The sequence below is a fragment of the Anas acuta genome, chromosome 3 (assembly GCF_963932015.1).
Source record: "Anas acuta chromosome 3, bAnaAcu1.1, whole genome shotgun sequence".
Taxonomy (NCBI): Eukaryota; Metazoa; Chordata; class Aves; order Anseriformes; family Anatidae; genus Anas; species Anas acuta.
In genome coordinates, this window is record NC_088981.1 from 110,740,936 (window position 1) to 110,765,867 (window position 24,932).

General features: G+C 44.0%; 1 protein-coding gene across 15 annotated transcripts in view; it reads left to right on the plus strand.

The window, feature by feature from the left end:
• The window catches only part of KLHL29 (kelch like family member 29), a 389,115-nt gene that overhangs the window by 331,523 nt on the left and 32,660 nt on the right, over positions 1-24,932 (plus strand). For all 15 annotated transcript variants that reach the window (XM_068678729.1, XM_068678733.1, XM_068678722.1 and 12 more), the window contains 4 exons: positions 4,088-4,287; positions 9,942-10,201; positions 21,771-21,969; positions 24,519-24,701. In XM_068678729.1, the coding sequence (XP_068534830.1) occupies positions 4,088-4,287; positions 9,942-10,201; positions 21,771-21,969; positions 24,519-24,701 (842 nt within the window). The remainder of the gene's footprint in view (positions 1-4,087; positions 4,288-9,941; positions 10,202-21,770; positions 21,970-24,518; positions 24,702-24,932) is intronic.

The following is a 24,932-nucleotide window of genomic DNA, read 5'->3' on the forward strand; positions in this document are numbered from 1 at the left end:
GACCCAAACAAACCTCTTTGCTGTTTAGCCCAAGATTAATCTTTTAAAAGTCCTGTTCTAAATCACTTCCTAATTTTAATGAGTTTATATATCAGCCTTTGCCAGATTTTTACTGTAGCCATTCTCAAAGATTACAGCAATGATAAAGTAAGGACTAAAATTGTTTATTATATATTATTCTTCAGAAGCAAAACTTTTTCCCCCAGAGGCTGTTGGGAGAGTCATTGATTTTCTGCCACAATGTGAAATGTGTGACCTTTATAATATGAGCAATGATTACAAGGCCAATAAAATGACATCATTCTCTTTAAACTTCAGAGTTCGCAGGGCAAATAGCAGCATGTGCCACACTCAGAGATGTCTGTGGACAATAAGTGTACATTGCCTGGCTTCAAGTGAGGTGGAAGCACTAAGCAGAGAGGCTATCCACCCTGAAAACACCCCATGTTTGTTCAGGGGTACAGGAGCAGGAATGCAGCTCTACCAGGTAGAGCTACAGTTTTTCACAGTTTTGAAGAAGTCAATGAGGTTTTCAGGGCTGGCATTTCTAAGAGGGACTTTTTTTGATTGTTTTTATCTACTAATGCCACTGAAAAAACTCCTCCTGATGCAAGACAGGATCAGCTGTCTGGGGCACAGCGGTATGCTTTCCTACCTATTTTCCCCAACAAAATGCATTTGCAGTTACAAGGCTAAATTCTGCTCTTGCAATGCAGCTTTAGTCATTCACTGCAGTTCCTCCACAGTAACTGACAGAAGGCTGTGTCCCAAATCTATGAAGTATCACACTGCACAGAGCATATTGATATTCTAATACGTATGAAAACTAGGAATGGAAAAAGCTGCCTGAGTTCTAGTCAGGCTTGGAAGGGGATTCCACAACCTGGTTCACTGAAATCAATTAAGAAGGTCAATTTCTAGAATCTCTATTTCCCAATTCAGTCACATTAGCCTGTTTCCACACACAATTTTCTTCTATTCCCTCAAAAACTCATTTTCGATCCATCACGGCCTACTTCAACAGCTCCCCACCCATTCTCCATCTTGTGCTGCTTCACAGGAGCCAGAGCCCCTCAGGCAGACCAGGGGGTCTCAGCCACCTCTCAGGGGGTCTCAACCACCTCTTAGGAGGTCTCAGCCACCTCCTGGGGGGTCTCACCCTCCTCTGAGGGGCTCTCAGCTGCCTTTCAGAGGGTCTCGGCCATGCTGGGCATTTGGTTGTGCTGACTGTGGGCTATGCCGCTGAAGTGCTCGCTGCTCAGGCAGCATGAACAAAACAGTACAGCACAGGCGAGCCATCACAGAGGAAGGAATAGGGATAGTTTTCTTTCCCATTTCTGGCTCATTGTGTAATATCAATAATCTCTGTAGCTTTGTATTATACTTGCTGTAAGTGGCTTTAGTGATTGATTAAACACCTTAGCTTTTCTTTGGCATTTAATCAATCGCAGCAGCAGTTTATTGCTTGGCGTATTACAAAGTAAAAGAGATTATTACTTAATTATTCTGAAAAATAGCAGCTTGCAGTTGTTGCTAACATCCATACATGTATACACTGGCATGGGTGTCACGTCATCTCTTCCTTTGTGCCCCCTCATCTCTGCTCAGGGAGAGAGTGTGTGGTTCCCAAGGCAGCTGTCACTGGGTCACACACAGCCATCACCAGCGAAGTGCAATTAGTGGTACTAAATAAATAATTGCTTACAGTGGGGCTCCCCGCAGTGCAAAGAGCCTGATTCTGTTGTTTGCTGGGTGCCTCCAAATCTCACTTAAATTCTAAGCTACGTGCTTATTAACGAGCCCACCTGAATGTGAATTTGCTGTCAGGTACTAAGCACTTCTAGAAACAGTTCAGCAAGAATTACATTGGTACCAGGAGGCATTTTGATAGCCCAAGGTGCAGCAGCGGATGTGTGCACAACTGGAGATAAATCAGATACAGGGAATGTTATTGGTATGTGAGCAGGAGAAAGAAAAAATAATATCTTGCGACATCCTCTTGAGGATCCAGGAAATGGTGACTCTTCTGTTTTCACACCCGAGTGCAAAACTAAATCCATATGCAAGAGTTCAGATCAAATACTGTGCTGTGATAAAGCATAAGGACTAAAGGTAGCACACGTATTTGTGCCTGTAGGGATGCCATAAGTACCGAAGTCCGTATGTATTCTTACCCATCTGGTTGTGGAATAGGACTTAACCCACCTGTATTCCCTTGCAAAGAGACAGTCCAATCTTTAGAATTAAAAGTTTGGGTTCCTTGCTTTGCCCCTGACTTTGTCTGTGATCATAGGCAAGTGATTTTCTTTCCTTTGACTCAGTTTTCTTTTGTGAATGGGAGTAACCGTTGTTCACTACCATAGAGAATCACACGAAATGAAGGACAGCTAGCTGCTCCCCCATTGTGATCAGTGGACATCATATACATTCTTTTAATAGAAAAATGAAACCTTTTTAAAGCTTTGATCCTGCAAAGTTTCATGTTAACCAAAGTAGCATGCTTGAATTGAACAGCACTAGTCGATGGCAGACCAGAGACAAAGCATCCACCAAAGTTTTAAGCATTTCCCAAAACAATTTTTACGGGTTGTAGGATGGAGTGGGGGGAAGTGGGGTGGCCAGTTCATCATTTCATTATGAGGGAATAAAATTGAAGCTAGTACGTTGTTTACTTTTGCTCCATTGTGGTAGTAGAGGTCTGACCATCACCTCTCTAGGCAGCTTTGTGAATCCAAGAGGCTGATAGTGCTCTTGCTCGTGCTTAAAGCTGGCATTGCCTGTGAATAGTGATGCTTTGGCCAGTCCATGTAAGTCATGCAGAATCGTGTGCTGGTTTTGTGTCAATTGTGCAATGGCTTTTGCAAGTACTCTAGCAGAATTGGAGCGAGCAGACGTTGACTGTCCAGTGACTAGGAGAAGTTCATGTTTCTTTGAGAAGGTGCTGAATGGTCCTAACCATTAAAAGAATTTATTTTCTTACTCCAACAGATATCCCCTCCCCTCCTTGATGTTACAAAATTTATTATCACTTTTGTCTTTCAGGTGTAACCTGTCTTTAGTGTTGCAGACACATCAGCCAACCATGCATTAAGAACTGGGCCCTTACTTTAATTCAGTATAATTTTCTTTTTGTCCAATAATTTCACAAGCACTAATCCACACTTCAAATGCAGGAGATACTTTGATTCCCCAAATTGTTCAGCACTTCATGCAGGAAAAACCGTAGGCCACAGTCATGAAACTCCTAGAGGATGGCTGCTGGCTTCCTGTGGCAGAGCTGGTTGTTGTTTTCCCCCCTCTCCCTATTTTGCTCTAACCATTTTGTCTGTCTATCTTGTCTTGTATTCAGTTTTCAAAGCAATTCCCATGAAGGGCTTCCTTTTTTTAGTGCCTAAAGGGAACAATAGATTTTTAGAATAATCATATGTGTATATATATATTTATATGACCGCCTGTTAATGCATATCATATCTATCATATCTATCGTATATATTTCAATGTAACATATTGAGAAGTTAAAGCTAAGTAGAAATTAATATTAATTATTGTTATTTTTGATGAAAAGGTCTTTAAATGTACCCTTAAATGCACATGACATTTAAAATTATTTGAGTACTGGATTCCTGAAAAACTGGATGACCTTTTCTCTTGAAATTGGACAGGGTTTTTTCCTTAACACGTACATTATGCACAGAAGATGAGATGGTAACCGAGACGTTAAAATGTATTGTTTCCCTTTGAAAGCTAATCCTGTTCCACATTTTCATTAATGTTGGCTCATTCATTTTTCTTTTTCTTTCTTTCCTTTCCTTTTCTTTTGCAACTGTTTTTGCATGAAAATGCAGAATAGCAATAAACAGATTTTTTGTAAGACTTGCTTTAAGACTCTTCTCTTTCAGATCCAGTTAAAGTTTTTTAAGTTCAGTTATTTTAAAATTCATATTCTTCAGTTTCATAAACAAAATATATATATATAAAAAGGAGAAATATAATGAGGTGCAAAGCAATTTTCTAGCCCTCACTAATCTAAATGCCAACAAAATGGGGATGGCGTAATGTCCGTAATTTCATTGTCTGCTGTTACCAGGTCACCGCGAGACAGTAGCAGAAGCGGGGAGAAGCTGGAATTGGCCATGTCCAACCTCACTGCGGATGTCCTGGAATTACTCCTGGAGTTTGTTTATACAGGTTCTTTGATCATAGATTCAGCCAATGCAAAAACCCTTCTGGAAGCTGCCAGCAAGTTCCAGTTTCATACTTTCTGTAAAGTCTGCGTCTCGTTTCTAGGTAAGAATCATTCCATCTAGTGAGGTTTTAAGATCTTGCTTTAAGGCTTGTAAGGCTTTCTTTTAACTCTTAAAAGGTAATTAGGAAACTCAGGTTTAAATGTAATTTAATTAATTAAATAATTAATTATTTGGGTTGCATGGGGAGTGTTTGCCCTGGTGAAAGTGCACAAAGCAACCTCACAGCAGTCCCTCTGCCCATCCTCCCCTGGAGTGTGCACCTTCACCAGGGCAAACATGACATCTGCAAACATGTCACTCCCCAGACATATTTGCACCATGTCATCCTGCTCCTTACATTTCCTTGTATTTTCCAGCATAGACCATTTCAAAACCATGCAGGGTTAGCCAGTCAGTTAACTGAGCTTTACTGGTTTGTACTGGAACCTGCCAGTCATCACAGAACATCACAGAACAGGAACCAGAGGTGGAGCTCACCTCAAACATGTTGGTTCAAATTCCTGCCTGTATCACGTGCCACTCCTTTACTAATATGGCTATAATTTCAGTTAATGAGACAGTAATCATTTCTAAATTAATATAGACTTATTAATACAAAAAGTATGAGCTTGCCTTGACCCGTGTGCAAGTTACAAGTCCAAATTTTTTTCTTTTTGGCATCTGATTTCTACCGAGGCCCGTATTACTCCTAGCTTGGTATAAGAGATGTCATTCTCTCTAGACCCCAAATATATTTTCAACCCACATGAACTATACTTTATTTTTGGGCTGTTTTCATTTAAAATGAGGATTGCAGAGTGTGAAAGATGAGAGTTTAGAAAATGTGGCACTAAATATAAAAAAAAAAAAAAATCCTCAAACGAGTCCAGTTGACTGCTGTGTTAATTCTCACTCCTGAACTGGCCTGCTGGCAAGATTAGTGGTGTGACTAGGCTGGTACAACTGCCGGCATTCAGTAAAGAATCTGCGCTATTCTATTCCCTTCTTCTTCCCAGTTTTTTTATGTCACATTTAAAAGTCTGTTCTCAAATGCGTGGGTAATTGCAAAATGAAAACCAACTTTCCAGTCCCAGCTTGAGTAAGGGCTCTGGCTGCAGCTTTCCCCCAGCTTCTCTTTGCCACCTTTTCTAAGTGATTAGATCTCATGGCCTTCCTGGGAAGAGGAGATGTGTTTAAGTTGCACTATCTCTAAAGCTTCAGCCACAGAAACAAAATACATTTATTTCACTAAATCAATGCAAGATTTCTCTTTTCCGATATTTAATATTTGAATTCAGTGAACCATGTTATGGTGTGAAATAGTAGAGTTGGTTATAAGTTCAGTGATATATGGGGAGTCGCTGGAATTTTGTATTCTCATTTGGAAAATTCATGGAGTGTAATTGCTTATTTTTATTTATAGCTGTGACTGAATTACTCTGCAGAGACAGTATAGCACTTGCCATGTAAAAAATTTAGGGAAAGGCTGAAAGGCTTTTTTTTTTTTTTTTTCACTGTGGCTGTTTTTTTTCTTTTCATCCCAGCCACTTCTGCTCCCAACAAAGCAGAAGTATGGTAAAAATAGATTTTTTCCAGGGTTCATGGAGGACTCACTGCTATAAACAGTGATACTCTCCTATGTATGGCTATGTCTAAATTGTGAGAGTAGCAGAGAGAAGTCCAAAGTGGCCCAAAGAGGTGGAAAAACAAATGAATTAATAGGTCTGTTGTGCACAGCATAGCACCATCTCAGGTGAAATTCGGGTCATCCTTTTTAAGCTGTGAAGCTGCACTGGGGTCCTGTAGCTGGGTGATGCTCAGGCAGCTTGGTCCTGGGCCCCTCCAGCAGCATTGCCCTGGCCAGAGGCACCCAGCATCTATTTGCACTTTCCGGTGGAAACCTGCTGCAAATGTGTCAGGAAAATTGTTCCATTTCAACGAGAGATCCCTCAACCGACTTCACTGGGCTAATTATAGCCACGTTCTCTCTCTCTCCCTCACACGCTGTCTCCTCTGCTTTTGTCTAGACCATGAGAAATGACAACAGTTTTGTGTTAGCTTATGATGACAAGTTCATGCAGGCACCATATGATAGCTGGGCAAATGTTTGCAAACCGGTCAGGACATCATAGGTATTTCCTCCAGCCATATGGCTTAAGACTTGAGGGCTTTTTCGGTTTGTTTTTTTTTTTTTTTCAGTTTTCATATTTTTTTTACAAAGAAATGATGTTACCATCACAGTCGTGGCTCAAATCAGATTTCAGGAGAATCCTCAGTATGGGTCTGGGATGCAGGGACCCCCATTGCAGGGGTGAACACACTGAGAGTTTGGGCTTCAGCCTGCTGCTGAAAATCTAAAATTATGCTTCCTTCAGTCTGAAAAAATAGGTGAAACCTGTTAGATTCATGGAGGAGAAGAGAAAAGAACAGGAACTCTGACTTCTTTTTGTAGTCTCCTGGGAGAAGGGCGCAAAGTTTACGAAGAATGTGAGTGGGAGCTATGAGAAAAACTTAACAAAAGACCAGTGATGAGACCTGCATGAAAGGCTGTCAAAACCCAATGGAAGAATAGTCCTTTATGGCTCATATGAATTCAAGAATGCATTATAGGTGATTTTTGTTCATTCATGGTAGGGAATTTTGAGCCAGCTAGAGAATCACATTGCCCGGTGCTGGGGAAACTGAAGCCTCAACCATTTCTGGAGATACCAGAGAGGAGAAATGAGGAACCTTCTCACTGGGGAATTGAAATCTTTGGGACAGTGAATGCATCCAGACATCTTCCAGGTATCATTTGACTTCACATGCCTTTGACACTAGTAGGAATAACTGAGGAATGAGATCCACAACAGAATATACAGAGAGTAAGATGGGGAAATACAGGTTTTATGCTAACTTTAAAGGTGTCAAAGTCATCATCTGGAAACCATCTCTAAGCACGGAGAGGTCTTGTGTCAACCACTGCACTTCCATTCCAATGTTACTGCAGTCCAACATACCACCTACCTCTGACTTTATCTCACCTCTTCCCTTCATCCCACTCTAAGAAGTGCAGCCTTAGCAGTCTGCCTGGCAGATTTTCTCATGCTGACTCTGTACAGGACCCCAAAATCACATGTAACAAGTGGAAAGTAATGGCTGCTGATCTGCAATATTACAACATAGATAGGAACAAATAGGATACCCAACACCGTCTCCAACCAGTGAGAACCTACTAGATTACATCTGATATTCTTCAAGTCCATAAAGCCATGTCTGTTACAAACTGTCCTTGAACGTTGAGCCAGAAGTCATGTTTTGAATGAATTCAAGGTGAAACTCCACAAAAATGTATTGTTCCAAGTCAAGTGTCACTGTGACAAAACCAGTGATTATTGTAAGCCCATCAGGAGCCAAAGGAGAATGGCTCAGGGGCAGATGGAGCAGAACTGGTCCTTAGCTGTCTTTGTCATGTTTGCATTGGATGGATGTGCCCCCAGATTGCAAGCAGTCGCTTGAGGTGGGCTATACCATATAGTGGAAGTTTGTATCTAAGCAGTCATTCAGACTCCCTTTGTAGTCATTGAAGAGCAACAGGCATTGGTAGGGCACGATTCTGCACATCCTGAAGTGGAAATCCAAAATATTATCATATGAATTGCCTTTTGGAATTGTTTATTTCTGAGTCTGAAGGGATAGCATTGTGATTACTTTGTTGGACCAGCTGGAGTCAAAAGAGATCAGCCTTGGTCCTGGATTGAAACTGGAGGGTGTGCTTCCCTCCATGGAACTGCCCGAACAATACAGATCTGCCTACAACTGTCATGTCAGTAACATGACAATGTTAGAGTTAGGAAAACATGCCCAGACCACAAGAAAACCAGAATAAATCAACCATGACCAGTGCTTTTTATGCCCTATCCCACAGGCTCAGCTGGGGAGGGTATGGAAATCTGTCCCATTCAAGGCAGAGCCAGTCCCTCTAAGGCAAGGGCTTGTAGGTATTTTCCATTGTGTGATAGCAAAAGGCTGCATGATGAGTCAAACTTGATTATTTCCTTTATTATAACCCTTATGGGGATAAGGTGGGGCAGTGTCAGATTTGTCTCTGACTTGGGAGTTTGCCAAGCAGTGACGGGGGTTTTGAGCTCTGCTAGGTGATTATTTTACCCGCGGCCATATGTATACATGAAACCGTGCCAACAGACAGAACCAAAGGCCCTGGAAGAGATTTTTTGTTTCTTTTTTGGAAAAGCAGAAATTTGGGGAGCTTTGTGCTTCAGCTATCAGTTTGCAGCCTGTCTCTGAGCAGCCTTTGAGTGACAAAATCTACTGACAGAAAACAGTGCCGCTGCTCCAGTCTGCTTGAGGAAATGGGCTCCTTGGAGTCAGTACAATCAACTGATGCAACGTGAGATAGCCTAGTTTCAAGATGGGTGGATATGTAGAAGAAAATAAAAAGAATTAGATCTAAAAAATAAAAAAAATACACATACACACAAAGGTCCTAAAGTCACGACAGGTGGAAAAATAATAACACAACAAACTAGGTCATAATCCCATTTTAATGAAAGCCACGTATGGACTGTGTGCAGGTTTTAAATCTGATGAAGGCAGAAGCTGAGTATAGGGACAAATCACTGAGCATTTTCAGCAGAGTCAATCTGATAGGAGTTTTGCTTGAAGAGGTTTGGGGCTATCTAACATTCCTGTCCAGCGCTCAGAAATAGTGCACTAGGATGTGACACTGCCCAAATGTGATATAATTTTCTTCTGACAGCACAGAAGTCTGCCACTGGTACTGATGCTTTTGTGACCTATTGAAGTCTGTTTCCCCTTCTTTTTTTCTTTTTTTTTTTCCTGGTCCTATATCTTAAAGAATATATTCTGCCTATTGGTAGCAGCTTGGTTAACAAAAGCTGAGAAAAACCTGAGTTCCTCTTATGAGTTTCTGAAATTGGTGTGTTTTTTTTTTCCTCGGAGAAGCTGAAAAGGAAAAAAGTACAGTCAAACGTATGGTATAGCACACTTTAACGCAAAGCTACACACTGTGCTGTTACTTCTGTTTGCTGGGTAGGAGATAATGCTGTCTCCTCTGTGCCTGATTTTCTTTGAAACCCACTACACAACATTTAACAGAAGGCGTTAGTATAATCTGTGTTTTGCATAAGGGATGTCATCACATTCAGCAGCAACAAAGTTCCTTTGAAAAAAAAAGGAAGGGGGGGGATTTTTTTTTTTTTATTTGAAGTAGCTTAGTAGCTGAACAGGGCAAAAATTATCATAAAGCGACTGCAGCATCCTCGCCAATGTCCTCAGTGCTGTTTGCATTTATTCTTAAGTGTCTGCACTGGCGTTTACATCTTTGCTGCTTCTTAAAGCAACCTTGTAGGCGGTAGAAATAGCAGGAGTCTCTTGGCTGGATTCCCATCCCTTGGGAAGCCCAAGACAGTATTATGTCAGTAGGTTTCCCCTGTGTGTTATGAAGGTTTACATGAAAAGCAAACTCAGAACGCTTATTTCACTCCCCACCCCCAGCTCAGTTGTTAGACAGGCTTTGATTTTGCGTGTTAAGCCCCCAATCCTAAAGTATCCAGGGTGCCGCTTCTAATTAAGTCCCTGAAATTAATTAGTTTTGGAGGTTTGTCCGTGGCATTTATTTTTTTCATGATCTCAGTAAAAAATGTGAATCTTACATTTAATAATTCTCACTTGCCTTTTATTTGCTCCTTTTAGAGAAACAGCTGACTGCTAGCAACTGTTTAGGAATATTAGCCATGGCTGAAGCCATGCAGTGCACTGAGCTATACAACATGGCCAAAGCATACGCCCTGCAGATTTTCCCAGAGGTGGCAAACCAAGAAGAGATCCTTAACATCTCAAAAGACGACTTCATTTCCTACATGTCCAACGACAGCTTGAACACCAAAGCAGAGGAGCTGGTGTATGAAACAGTGATAAAGTGGATTAAGAAGGACGCTGCAATCAGAGCTCAGGTAAAAAAATAATCTCAGCAGCCTCACTCTGCTCCATTCCCGTAAATGCTTCTTTAAAATAGAAACCATCTCCGTGAATGTGAGGATGAGTGGGAGATACGATGGGCAATTCAGATAACAAAAGAGAAAAGGAACACAGGCTATGCACAAAATGTATGTAATTTCACAATCCGATCCCCATATCTGATCATTTAGAGCCAAAATCTCATTCGTGACACGCATGGTACAAAGTTAGGGCTTCAAGTTGTTGGCTGCAGGCTTGGTCATAGATAAATCAGGAGGGATTAGAGTTGTGTAAGATGTTGCTTTAGGAAGAGGATGCATTTTAGTAACAGTGGGAAATAAAAATCTATCAGAAAATCAGTATTTCTTTTGATGACACATACTGAATGAGTGGAACTTCAGTACATAAAAAAGGATTCTGTATTTTTATTGGCTGCTTAGAAAGCCCCTTGGGTGTTATATATTTATTAGCTAGCGTTTCCTCGACCATCTCTGCTATGCAGTCTGCCCTTGCCTCAAGAAACGAAGTGTTTTGCTTTACCCAGCACTGTCTCCAGACAAGTGCTAAAAGCAGAGACTGTTTGATGGTGGCAATTGTCCTGGGGACCAGAGGACTTCCCTGGTGATTCCTTGAAGCTCTTGTAAGTTGGTCTGTGTGGGTGGCGGCCTGAACCCCAAATCTCTCTTTTTGGAGACCAGAACTGCTGGCCAGTCCTGGAAAGGGGTTTTCTCCACACCTTTCCTGCCCTCTGAAGCAGGGATCCTGTGCTGGGGAACAGCTGGTCCCCATCCACCTCGTGCACGTGCCAGGGATGCCATTTAATATTACCCAACATTGTTATTGCCTAAAACATTTACACGACATCATTGATTTACTGAAATGGACCGCTTTTTGGCTCTCACTGGCCTTGAAAAACACAGAGTATTTCCCAGATTGCTTAAAGTTTGATGACAGCAGTCAGCTCCGAGCAGCTCTGAGCTCCGAACCTAATGCAAACTCGGGGATTATTCCCAGGGGCTGGAGCACGAGATCCTTGCGGCAGGAGTCTGTTTGCCTGGTGCAAACAGAAGGTGTCACTCACCAGGCGGTCTGGGGTTGTGTTTTCAAAATTGATGGTTTAAATATTTCCTTCTGTGCCCTGCTGCGGTGATGTTATGAATTTATTTTTTTAAGTGGTGGTTTCTCTTTCCCGCCTCTCGCTGCTGCCACCGCTGCCATCCCCTCCTCTCTTGCTTTCGCCTCGCGGTTGGGTTGGTTTTCGTCTTTTTTTTGTTTCAATTCCAAGTTGCCTTCCCTCCTCTCCTTTTTCTGCAGCGCCTTTGTAGTTTATGATGGCAGTTTTATTTGCTTCTCCAAATTTCTCTGTGGTGCTTTGGTTTCATGCATTACTTTACAAGGGCTTTTAATTTTTAATTCATATTTATCCAGAGATGAGGGTCTTGAATAAATTAATATTAAAGATACCAAGCAGATAACTATTTTCATGTCCAATCCTACCAATAAACTAGTTTCTTCAGACAGTAGCTCTCACTTTTGTTTTTTTTAACTCTGTGCACTTGATCTATTATAAAGCTCTTAGTTAAATAGGTACTTATTTTCTAAAAGTAGGAACTCATACTTACCATGAAAAACACCACCTTTGCAATAACAACTTCTGCATTTTCAGAACCCAGAAACAAATAGCTCTGAGGGCGGATAGGAAGAAAGACAGATCTAAATAACCTTATTTCTGACAGAGATGATGAGTGGAAATTTGTGGTTGGTGTGCAAGGGCCACCAGGTTGGATGGGGCTTTGGGTAACCTGGGCTGGTGGGAGGTGCCCCTGCCCAGGGCAGGGGGATTGGGAATGGATGGGCTTTAAGGTCCCTTCCAACCCAAACCATGCTGTGATGCCGTGATTCTATATTTTGTCTTTTAGCCATAATTTGCAACTGCCCCAAGCCCACCTGGGTAAGACATTGTTCCTGCTCTGCTGCTCTCCTCAGATGCCTGCTCTGGTTTTATTTCTCTCTCCCACAGGCCATGCTGGCTGTTCAGCCTTTCAGGGTCTGGGTTTCCAGGACCCACGCCTTCTTCCTGTCTCCCCATCTGCCTTTACCAGACAGGCCAAGCTCTGTCCTCGCATTATGGGTTTTTTCTTCTTGATAGCTCTGATGTAGGTGATTTAAGTGCCTCTTTCACAGCTTCTCCCAAGCTCAGCAAGTCTCCCAAAGGCAGGCTTCTGGCACAAGCAGTGCAAGGTCTCACGGAGGTGCACTGAGTTATATCTCCTCCTGTTTCTGTGCCTTTCTAAAAGCTCTTCTTCAGGTATCAGATTCTTTTTGCTTTTGTTAATCTTTCACCATCAGGCCGGAGTGCAGTGGCAGGGAAGGAATCAGGGTTTGTTTTGCAAGGCGAGTTGAAAAACTACACTCTGGACAGCTTCTAATGCTGCAAATTGTGCTCGTGTGAAGTCTTACGGTGCTTGTAAAAGTGCTCTGTGGCATTACAAAGAAACGGCACCCAGGACTGGTTTCAAAGAGAGTTAACAGAGCTTCAAAGGTTCCTGATCCATCTACATAAGACAGAGAGGCAGCTCAGGTAATGACGTGTGTGTTAGGCTAAGGTTTGGTAAATAGCAGCACAGCCAGCTCATACAGGAACGTTTATGGAGCTCCTCCAGCACTGCTGGTAGCACGGCTGTGTCAAATCAGTCTCACCAAAAGAAGCAGCCTCTGATGTGAGGTCTTGAATACTTGGGTAATTTCCTGTGCCGGCAGACGCAGAGCGCTGGTCGCAGGAATTCCTCCTGATTGCTTGTCACCGAGTGGAAAGCCTGCAGCCGCCTGACACGTCTGGGAGAGCTGAATTTACTGTTCTTCTATTTACTCCCCTTCCTGACTGATGGACAAGATTGTAGGGTTTATCCTACCAGTTATCGCCTTGATAAGCTTATTGCGACTCCAGCAAACTCATGCAAAAAAAAAAAAGTGTTGTGTAATGGAGGCTTTACTGCCCGAAAACCAGCATGGGCTGAGCCATCCCAGCACCACCAAAGGCTCCTGCCCCCCTTGCTCACGCTGTAAGCTGGAGGGAAGCGGTGCCTCCTGCACGGGCTGCTGGGAGGATCCGGAAGGTAACGAGACATATTTCCACCACCATTAACGACCCCTGGAGGTGCACAGAGCTGCTGCTGTGCACAGCATCAGCATGGGATGGGGAAGATGTGAAGGTGCTGGATGTACACCAATTTGCAGCCTGCCCACAGCACTGACAGACCAAAGCTTGCTGGAAACTTTCCCACCTCCTGCTCCAAGTCCAAAATTATATCTCTTATCTCAAACATAAAAAACGTAGCGACACGCTTACTAATAACAGAAAGCCTGGCAAAACAAGGTGCCCACTTGCACAAAGCTTCCTTCACCCCCTGAGGAAGGCCAAGACATGAGGAGAGGACAAGCATCTCACAAAGCTGAGAGGCAGGTGCTGCAACCCTGAGTGACAAAGCAGAGGCTTGGCTGAGCGGCAGTCATCTTCTGTTGCACTCTGCATGGATAAAATCACGTGCCCACTTGTCAAACCCTTTTTTGAAATCGCAGTGTCCAGCAGCAAAATGAAATGTCTCCACCATAAAAGCATGAAAAAAGCTTTCTATGAACTTGTGTCCTCTGAGGCAGATTTGTCTAAACAGCATCTTCATGGTTCCTGAGAACCAGAGATGCGTAGACAAATTGGAGGTAATTTAGAGAAGAGCAACACAAATGATTAAATGACTGAAGGAACTGATGTGAGAAAAAAAGATTAAAAGATGTGAATATGCATGACTTGGCCTAATGACAGCTAAAGAGGGATAAACGTCTGTGAGTGTTTGAAGCCCAAAGGAGAGGAGTTGCCTGGAAGGGGTACAAGGCAGGTGTGACAACAGTGGGACCACTGGGATGAATTTGAGACGAGGCAAATCAGTCTGAGCAAACACAAAGCCCACCTGAAAGCACTCTGTGTAGCAGCGAGGGTAAGGGAAGGCGATGGAGAGAAGGAGAAGAGGATTTATGTCAAAAATGTTAAAAATGCCAATGAGCTCTATTTTGACAGTTAAAAAGAATGACAGCTAGGAGGCAAGAAACTGCAGAGGAGAAGCAGGTGGGTAACAGAGAGAGAGAATGGAAGATCCCTGGTCTGCAGTTAAGGTGTTAAGACGGTGGCATAATTTACCATGCAAATTTTAAAGAGTCTCCAAAGTTATTCAGAAGACCAACGTGGTTCCAGACTATGAAGAATCAGACAGGGAAAAAGGACAATCCCGATTCTGCTCCATAGCGAAAGAGAGGTAATGATCTGTTCAAATGCTGATACCTGATGCCAGCACATACAAATCACTGAAATTCATCATAACAGGAAATTAATTGATCAATCAATATACTTAAAGGCATTAAGCTTCGGGAAAGCAGTGCTGGAATAAGTATGAATGGCATGGCTTCCAAGGGAGCCTAAGTGAATTAGGCACTAACACTCTATTATGGTTCAATTAGGCTCCTTTGAAAAGCCCAGACTACCCTAATGCTTTGAAATCCATTTGTGGGAAGAGCAGACAAATTCAAAAAGATGCCATAATGAAAGTGCAAGAAGCTCCAATTTCTCTGAAAGTGAAAAACGCAAGGGATGAGCGGTAACCACTGTGATTTCACAGGGACAGGCTGCTCAAAGAGCTCAGATTTAAATGAAGCTTTTCCTAGTGGCAGTCAGACACACTCAGAGCCCGTACGGGCTTAGAGAGGGAGAAGAAAAGGGAGCAGCAGGAGCAGAATCAGTGTAGGAGCATGTGCTTCGCAGTACATTGGAGGAGGAAGCAGCATAAAAAAAGCAGAGGAGACCCACAAAGAAGGTGTGGGTGTAATTTGCAGTTCATTAAATTCCTCCTGTACTAAACCATTAATTTTTTAAAGGGCTACCCTCGAATGAAAACTTTCTAAATTATTTCTAAAGAGTTAAAATTATTTTGGGGAGCTCCCCTCTCCCAGACCCCGCTATCTCTTAATTTCTGTGACTTTTCCAACTTATTTTCCAGTATTTTTGCAGAATACTTTTCAGTTCTTGCCGAAGCAGTGGCCTTGCAAAAACACACCTACACAAAAAGCTCCTCACCAGAGACCCAGTTGTGTTCCCCTGTGCAGCACAAGAACCTCCAGAAACAAAATCATCTTGTGCCATAGCCAAGAAGCATTTCAGGGCATTATTGCACATGAATTTGTGTGTTGTAGGGCTGTATGTATCAGGAGTTTACTTGGCTTTGGGAAGCATCTTACAAGCTTCAGCCATTTAATTGTAGCTTGCTTTTGTGGTGCATCTGTGTGCATACAGGTGTTTGAACAGCAAATGCCAGTGACCACTGTAGAAACCTTTGGGGGAATTTAGGGTGGTTGTGTGACAGATGACAGTCAACGAGATGGTAAAAATGGAAGGGGTTTAAGCCTTATTATCAGGTAAATTCCAGCTGCGGTGAATTAATGATTTATCTGCCTGTGCATTTAAAGAAAAACCTCTCGTCGTATTACTGCTGGAAATACCTAGCTGTGTGCTGCTTTGCAAACAGTTTGGAGAAGAGGACAGCAGTTCCCGTTATGCGGCACTGATGACATTACAGTGTTTAGTCAGCTGTGCTGCCATAAAGATGTCACGTTGAAACCTGATTTCAGGAAGACAGAGGGGCTGCTCTTTTCTTCTTGCTAGGCATCGGATTTATACATGTGGCGTCCCCCTGCTGAGTCCCTGTGTGAGCCCAGCGCCTGCAAACCAGGTTTTTTGCCACATGTTTATCTCATGATATTATGAGGCTCTCAGCTGCCATGCTGCCAGCCTTTTTGGCTTAATCTGAAGGCAAAGCTGCAATTCCAAGAAGTCAATACGGGTGATTAATACATACCGAGCACAGCCGAGAGCTTAGGCTGGGTTTGGACGTGACCTTGGAGGCAGGAATGTGCAAGGGGTTACTGGAAACAGAGCGCGCCTGTGTAATCCTCAGGGGTTAGATACATCAAAGCAAGCACCCTAATTACCAATCGGCACAGCACAGCCATGAAAACACAGCCCATGAAAACACAGCCCACGAAAACACAGCCCAAAAGGCTTTCTGAGAAGGGGAATCTGGCACAGCACCGGGCTGGAGCCGCTCGAGCATCCTCTGGCTCAGCAGCCACAGCTCCAACACTCACTGGAGCATGGAGGCACAGCACCCCGCTGCGGGGTGGGCATGCTGTTTGTTTTATAATTAGAGCCCCTTCAGATAATATCTTCACACCTGGAGGGGTTTTGTCCAGCAGGGAGCCAGTGCTGCTTCACGTTTGTCCCTAATGGCTTTGTTGGTGCAAGGAGGTCCCCGCTGTCAGAGGATGAATCCAGTTGTATGGGGGACAACAGAAGTCTCCTCACCTTTTTTTGTATGCACTGAATATATTCCTTCTTTCTAGTGTTTTAAAGGCTGAGATTATGCATAAAGAGCAGAAACAACACTTTATTGGAGCAAAACCCCATTGTGGCTAATGGAACCTCTTTATTTGTATTTCTGGCTGAAGCGTGTTTCTTTAGGCAGACAGCACAAAGGGACCTCTGTAGGAAGAGAAGTAAGCGAGAGAGACAGATGAGTTATAAGGCATAAGGGAAACATTATTTTAACCTCTCCGGGCATTACTTCAAAAATGTTAAAAATCTTGAGAGCTTTCCAGTGTCACACTTAAGGAGCAGGAAATTTGACTCTGGAGCAGTAAACATATTTCCTTTTAAAACAAACTGTATGCTCTCATAGCCCAAGTCTATGCAGGAGCACACGGAGACTCCTTTCGGAGAATACCTGTGAGGGTTTTGCTGGATCAGAGACTGGAGAATAAAAAGATTATTTCTAATGTGATACTGAAGAGGGTTTTGTAGCTGAGAATTACAAGAGAGCAGAATAAAGCCCACTTGTAAGCAAGTGTTCATAGTACCTATGTAATTAGTAGGAGAAGAAATGCCACAAAAAGTTTAGCAAAGTAAACATCCTCATTCAAAGTACCAAGCAAGGAATAAAAACATCATTCAGCTGTTTTATAATCCATTTTGGTCAAGCCCTGGCCTGCCTTGCCAAGGTGGGAGTAGCTGCATGTACGAAAATGAATAGATTATCAGAGAAAGCCTAAACATCTTTAAAGGTCTACTCCAAGCTATAGCGAAGTGTATTGATCCTATATTTCTCCCAGTTAACATTCACCCAGTGATAACACTGAGGCTTTCTTGTAGTGTGACTGCGACCTTCCCAGCACAGCGCCCAGGGCAAACGGACACAGAAATTCCCACCAGACAGGTGAATTAATCACCCTCCACTTTGGGTTGACATCTCCTTGCAGACATCTTAATGTGGCATGGTCCGAGGCACAGTCCGAGGCATGCTATCCCTTTCCCGGGAGCTGATAGCTCACAGTTTTAGACCAGAAGGGGACATCGGTATTCTCTGCTTCCCCTGGTGCGTGATGCGTTCAGTCAGCTCGGGTTGCTCTGGGGACTGTGCTGAGTGTGTTGGCTAGATCCCTATTAATTATAACGTGCGTTTACACATGTCTAGCTGACAAGTAAATGCGTGCATGTATGTACCTACTTAGGAGTTTAATCTAGAGCTGGATCTCACTCCAAATGGTTAGGTAATTAAGGGAAGATAAGATCTCCTCTAAGATATTTCTTTCCCATTTCTTATGAAACGCATTTGTGCTTACAGTCTGGCTGAAGACACTGCTTTCTGTTCAGCCACTGAAGTTGTTATCAGTGCCATAGGTGCCTTAAGAAGCCAAAGAGCATCTCTCCAAAGTCACCGCTCTACCGAGGCCCCAGTGACTTCCCAAAAAGCCTTTGCTCATGTGGCAGTGGAGCCCTGGTCCATGCAGGATCACCCCAGCCATGCACAGGACAGTGGAGGAGACCGGCTTCATCACCGCTCAGCTGTGGGTTTACAGGCTAGATCTGCTGGTACAAAACTCTGAGCAGCTCCCTTGGTCCAACAGAAGCTATGCTGAGGTTTGCATCAGCTGAAAAGCCGGTCCTGAAGCTGCTCAAAAACCTCCCTAGCATTTCGGACAATCTATTCATTACATTTTGCATAACAGTGTCTATTTTCATAGCACCAGAGGCATGGTCTCCCATGTCTATGAGCTGATAGCTCCCAGTTTTTGGCCAGAAAGGGCTGTTAATATTCTGTGCTTAACCCCAGTGTGTAATGCAGGTTGTAGACTAGCTGAAAGTGACTCCCAGCCAAGATCTGAGAACTATTTCTGCTCATCCAGCCAGCACCTGCAGCGCAGTAGTGAGAAGAAACTGTCCTCAGCATTGCAGGCACGAGCTGTGACTCCAAGGAGTGGAGGCTGTGGTCTCCAGACTTTAGCAAAGTTCCCTGTGCAGGTATTTTGCTGTTTTAATGAAAAATAGCGCCATCAGTAGCTAGAGTCGACGTTTCGTAGCTGTGTAAGGAACACCGGAAAGACAAGAGAGAATGGAGAGCAAATAACAGATGGTAAGAAGGTTGAAATGCTTTACAGTGCTTATTCTAGTCTTAAATGAAAAGGATAATAGTAGCAGGATATTTAATACAATCATAGCTAACAGAGCTAGGAAGCTATCGTGAGGGAGAATCCAAAAAGAAAAAGGCTGCTGATTGCCTAAATCACTTGAATGTTCTTAAATCAGTGAGGCTAAATGAAATTCACCCTTGACTATAGTGCTTAAAAGAGCTGGTGCGAGAAGCCATTGGTTTATAAAAGCCTCTCCTCTCTTCTAGAGACAGTGTGATGGTACATACTCCTCAAATCCCTTGGTAAAAAACACCACGTACCCTTAATGCCATCAGCAATGAGCCCGAATCGCGGCTGCACGTGGTTGTGTGCACACACACACACACACACAGCTTTTTCTTGCTGTTTGTGCAGGGGGGAACATAAGAGTGAAAAGCGACCTGGGTTTTGATATGTGACATTGACTTTCAAGCTGATGAAAGGAAGCAACATGTTCTAATTACTATTCTCCTTCAAAATAAGCCACGAGCTCAGACAAAGGAGGAGGGAGGGGGAATAAAGGAGAGAACAGTATCACATTTTCTCACTTATCTAATTAAAGAAAGGTGGGTGAGTGTGAGGAAGAGCTCGCCGTGCTAACGCAGCGGTAATGCCCTGTTTATTCTAGGAAACAGGGGAAGGGGGGCATTCGTGCTGCACAGCCCCAAGGAATGGTCCAGCCCTGCTCTCTTCCAGATCTTAAACCAAACTTGGGGCCATCCTGGTGCCCGTCAGACCACACATCCTAATTTAGCAGTAGGACTCTTTGTGTTTTGTCTTTCTTCGTGTTACGGCTGCTCCCTGAGGAGCAGCTCTGGGATGTCCCACAGCGCTGAGGGAAGTTGCTTGCTCTTCTGTGGTTGCGTGTTGTGTGTGTTTTACAACGTTATTTAAACCGCCCTGTCGCAGCTCTTTCTGCTTCCTAAGCAGCCTGTGATGGGGATTAACCTCCCCGCGGGGGGTTGTCTGGCTCATCCCCATGCACCCGCTACCCGCATTATTCCCGTGTCCCGATTCCACGTTTCGTCTTGGCTCCCTTGTAAGGTTAAACGCCCCCAACCTTCTTAAAAAAAAGCGCTTCCTGCAATCAGAGCTTTGCCACCCACTGCCATATGTCCACTGCTCCCTCTCCTACAAGTTACCGCTTAATGACATTACAATATCTGCAGCCAAGTGCCTGACATTTGTGACTCTGGGGAAGGAGAGCAGCCGTTTCACCTCCTATCGAGCGCCTTAGAAATGGATTTCAGTGTAAGAAAAGAGAGGAGTCCCTTCTTCCCTGGCTTGGAGGCTGATGGAGTGACCTCAAGCCTTACACAGCCCGGGCCGCGCATGCTGGAGGTAACAGCAAGGAGCTGATGCTCTCCACTCACCTGGGATTTGTTTCAGAAGAGGAGCATTGATGTTTTTCCCTGCCTTTTTCATCACTTCTCTAGCACCCAGCAGCAGCAGGGTGGCTAGGCCTAAATCCCCTGTGCCCTACCTAAAATCACCCTGTGACCCCGATGGGTTCCCTGCTGCCGTGTCCCTGCCAGCACAGCAGGGTTCAGCTCCCCACGGGTGGTTACGTGCTGGTGTCAAATGAGCTCACACCAGCCTGACACAGCTCTCGGGCACGAAAGCAGTGTGTATTTCCCCTATAAGAAAAAATCCTCTGTTTTCTTCCAAAATTAAGCCTGCTTTTTCAATTTGGGTTGGGAAAAGGGAAGCCCTGGAAGCAGTCCCAGGCATCACTGTGTCCTCACCTGCCTGGCCAGCACCAGGAAGGAGCCTGGCAGCAGCTCTCCCACCTCACAGTGACCCTCTCCATCCCTGTCCCTGCTCCTGCTGTGACTTTGGCTTTCACATGTGACAGGGCCAGGCCCGCTGCTTAAAAAATTGCAAGAGCCAAGTAGCTTCTGGAAGACCCGAGGCATCCGCAGGCCAGCAGATGCTGCTGGTGCCCAGCGTTGCTCAGGACGGGTTTCACGGACCTCAGGAATATTGATTTGCATCCTGGCCTCAGGCCCAGGCAGGGTCTTTGGATGCCGCTGTTATGTGACTATCTATTAACACAGATTATCGTTTCCTGCTGCGCACCCTTAGCTTGCATCCTGTGTGTGTGTTTTTCTTCTCAAGGACCGCGTTTTCCCATTACGCTGCTTCTCGCTGTACTCTGCCTTGTGCTGTGATATAAGCAATTACCTATAAAAAGAATAATCTGGGGATGGGCTCTTGGTTTTTCGACTGCAGTTTTCTCTCTTGGGGTTTTGTTCTCCTTTAAGCCACGTTCAGTGACAGACAGCTTCATTTGCTCGGATGTCCTTTGCCCTCCAAGGTTTAACGTATTTATTTAGAAGATGAAACTTACCGACAGTATTTGTATAGCACCCTCTGGAGTCTGACTTGGCCAAAATCTACAAGTACATGATTTGTTTCACCAACAAATAAACCCTATTAATTAAAAAAAAAATAGCAAATTGGATGGTATTATTCAGTCTCTGATGTAGTAAAAACAGTTAAAATCTACTCTATTTGCCAGCTTTTGTTTCACATCCAGAACACCAAACTTTTTTCTCTTTTCTTTTTTTTGCACTGCTTTCCACTCTCACATTTCGAGGTTAATTCAGAAAACTTGAACTTTTACCACATGTCTCCAGTGCATAAGGTGTTACATCCAGCCTGAGTTCGAGCTTTTATTTCAAAACCCCTCCATACTGCGCTATATAACAGGAGTTGCCACCTTTTCAAGAATTATTTTCAATCCCTCTGGGACCAAAACCAACCTTGGTGGGGGATCACTGAGGACTGCATTGCCTCCTTCATACCCGATCGCCGAGCACGGCTTGGCACACGTGTGCAGCATCCGTGGCAATCCATCAGGACTGCGTGCTGCCAAATTCATGTGTCGAGGGCAGCTCCAAGGGGAGCGTGTTTCCAGGTTGGGTGGCAGGGGACAGTTTGCAATGGAGGAGGCGGAGATGCCGAGTGGCTGAACGAAGGCCTCAGTGTGCTATGGTTTTTCTCCCCTCTTTGCAGTACGCCGCGGAGCTGCTGGCAGTGGTGCGCCTCCCCTTCATCCATCCCAGCTATCTGCTGAACGTTGTTGACAACGAGGAGTTGATAAAGTCTTCAGAGGCCTGCCGGGATCTGGTGAACGAAGCCAAGCGTTATCACATGCTGCCGCACGCCCGACAGGAGATGCAGACACCGAGGACCCGACCCAGGCTCTCTGCAGGTAAAGCAAAGCTTCCTTCAGCCACACCAGCTCACTGGGCCACAAATTCCTGCACCTGGGCATGGCCAGGACATCCCAGGACATGCCCAGGGATGCACCACAGACCTTGGCTGCTTCCCTTCACTCCCTCTCCTGCTTGAGCCTGGCGAAATCTCAAGCTCCATTTTTCATTTCTGCATTGCTCAAGCATCAAGGAGCCTCTCCCAAGGGTCAGACGTGGGAGTTTAGGTGTACACTCCAGAAAATAGATTTAAAAGGAGCCTAATTTGTATGAATTATTAGCTTTGGCAGAGACAGTGAGGCACACTGACATCCCCCCACTGCCCTCCGAGCCTCACTTCTCTAGCTGCAGGAACGGGTGAACGATAACATTTGCTTCTCTGCCATCCGGCCTCTTGCAGGTAGCAGCTGATTAATATTCATAAAACAGCTTCACTTTCACAGCCCTGTGTAAATACATTATTTTCATACCCTCAGTCTTGCAGGTACCAGTTCAGGCCGTTTGCTGCCTCCAAAACAAACGGATCACACAGGATATATTCCCTTTAAAAAATCCCAGCAGCTAGGGAGAGCCGTAATGCTTCAAAAAAAGTTTCTCATCTGAGGAATGCACATATTTTCCTTTTGGGAAAAATACATGTTAAAAAAAAAAAAAAAAAAAAGTGCCCAATTTGCCAGAAGAGCTTGTATCACGTAGTGTTAGAAACATCCTAAATATTTGTTGAACAGTGATACAAATACCATATCAAAACTACTTCCAGGAGTCAGATGAAGTCGGTGAATTGTTTTAATGCGCTACCAATACTTCTGCCTCTTCTTAGTACAATCACAAAGCCAGGCAAAAACTTTCTGTCACAAGCTGCCACTAATGCTAATGTGGCACCGAGATGGCGTATCAGACTATATCATTCGCCGCTTCTGGAGACTCTCATCAAGGCACCTTTCAGAAGGATGAAGTGTAGAGGACTTTCAATAACAATCTACCCTAAAAAGTCTTTCATTGAAGACGACTAATGGTGTGATGTTTGAAGGGATTTTTGAAAAGTGCTTATTTTATGTATATAAAATTGTAGGTGTAATGTGAACCATTTCCAGAAGCTTGTTGATGAGGGAAAAGTGATTCTCGCGGGGTAAGAGAGGGTGATTATAGTTTTTTAGGTCAGAGTCTAATTATATAGAATCATGTTATTTTGCATATCAACGGCATTCATGGAGGCACAAAGGATCTCTAAACACCCTTTGTGGACTCACTGCAGCATGTCGCACGCTCTCTCGAGGTCATTGATTATAATCAAGTTATGTCTCGCACAGGTGATTAGATTTTCTCGTGTGTCGCAAAAATAATGATCTCTTGTTACCGAGAAATATTTATTTAAAACCGTACAGCACTTTCACTTAATAACTTGTAAGAGAGTAACCTTGTTGGAATGACACAAATATGTATTTTTTAAAAGTTAATGAGGAATGATGATAATCCATTCTTGTGAAGAAGCATTGCTCAGTGCTGCACCTGCTGATCTCTCTGGCTGGCAGGCTCACTTCTGGGCTTTTGACCCCCCTGCCAGCATGCACTTGTCTCTGAACTGGGCACCTTAACAGATCACAGCAATGGGTCTGGCCACAAGCACAGCTCCTGAGGTGGCAATTTCTTCCAGCTCATGGTCTCATGAACCTGTTTCTGAGCCTACCCCTCCTGGCAACAAATTGCACCAAGGCTTACAATTGCCACGGAAAGATGTTAACACTTCTGCTAAGCACTGAATCCAAACTATCCCCAGTACTTTGGGGCTAGAGCCAGAAAACACCTGAGAATTAAACTGTGACCCATCGCCGGAGTCCACTGCAAGGCCAAGTCTGGGGAGAGTTTCAGCTCAGATTCAGTGTAGCCCGGGCTAGGAGTAAAGTGGAAGTGAAAAAAATGCCAAGATTTGCATTACAAAACTTTTGCCCAAAGGTTTGGGTGGCAAAATGTCCATTTGTATCAGCAGAGAATTTGGCTTGCTGTACACCTTGTGTGCTGTAGGTCAAACTGTCCATATGGAGGAGGAAATTCATGGTGAAGAAATATCACTATAGGCTAAATCTGCAGGTGCTAGCTGTGTGAGAACACCTTCAGGTTAAAGCCCAAACATCCTTTATGTGGATAAAGGCCAAGCTCACTGATGTCACAAGCCTTGACAAAATTCCCGTTTTCTTTAGTTGAACAAAGATTTGATATATGTGTGTCTCACCCAAAGACTGGGGAAGTCAATGGGCATCTTTACAGGGAATATTCTTTTTGTTTCTTTCCCCCTTGAATTTTATCCAGATTATATGCTACCTCCCCAGTTATCCTCAGGATGCTTGATGTTGCTCCTCACCCACCATTCTCCCCACATATACTTCCTTTTTCCTCACCCTTCCTGGTTTAACTGCACAGCCTAAGACAGTTTATACAATATCTATACAACAAGTTAAAACTGCCCAGATTGCTGAGTATTTTTGATAGGCTCCTGCCTGTTTGAGAGATATCACATTTTTTAAATACTGTTTTGCTTGTTGAATCCTAGGTGTAGCTGAGGTGATAGTCTTAGTCGGGGGTCGTCAGATGATTGGCATGAACCAACGAGCTTTAACAGCAGTCACTTGCTTAAATCCTCAAAACAACAAGTGGTACCCCTTGGCCAGCCTTCCCTTCTATGATCGGGAGTTTTTCAGCGTGGTCAGCGCTGGAGACAACATTTATCTCTCAGGTGAGCAGCAAATACACTGGGCTGGGAGAAAGTTTCCTCCTTACAACGTAGGCAGTGCAAACAAAGAAGGATGTGCTGCTTCTGGGGAAAACAAATTAAAAAAATAACAGACAAGTGGGAGGGGAGGTTGGGAAAGGGACAAGGGATTTCCCTGCTTTCATTATTCTCCATTTCTCTGCCACGTTAGCATTCCCTCAAAGCAGTCAACAGCAATATTTTGCGTTTGCAACG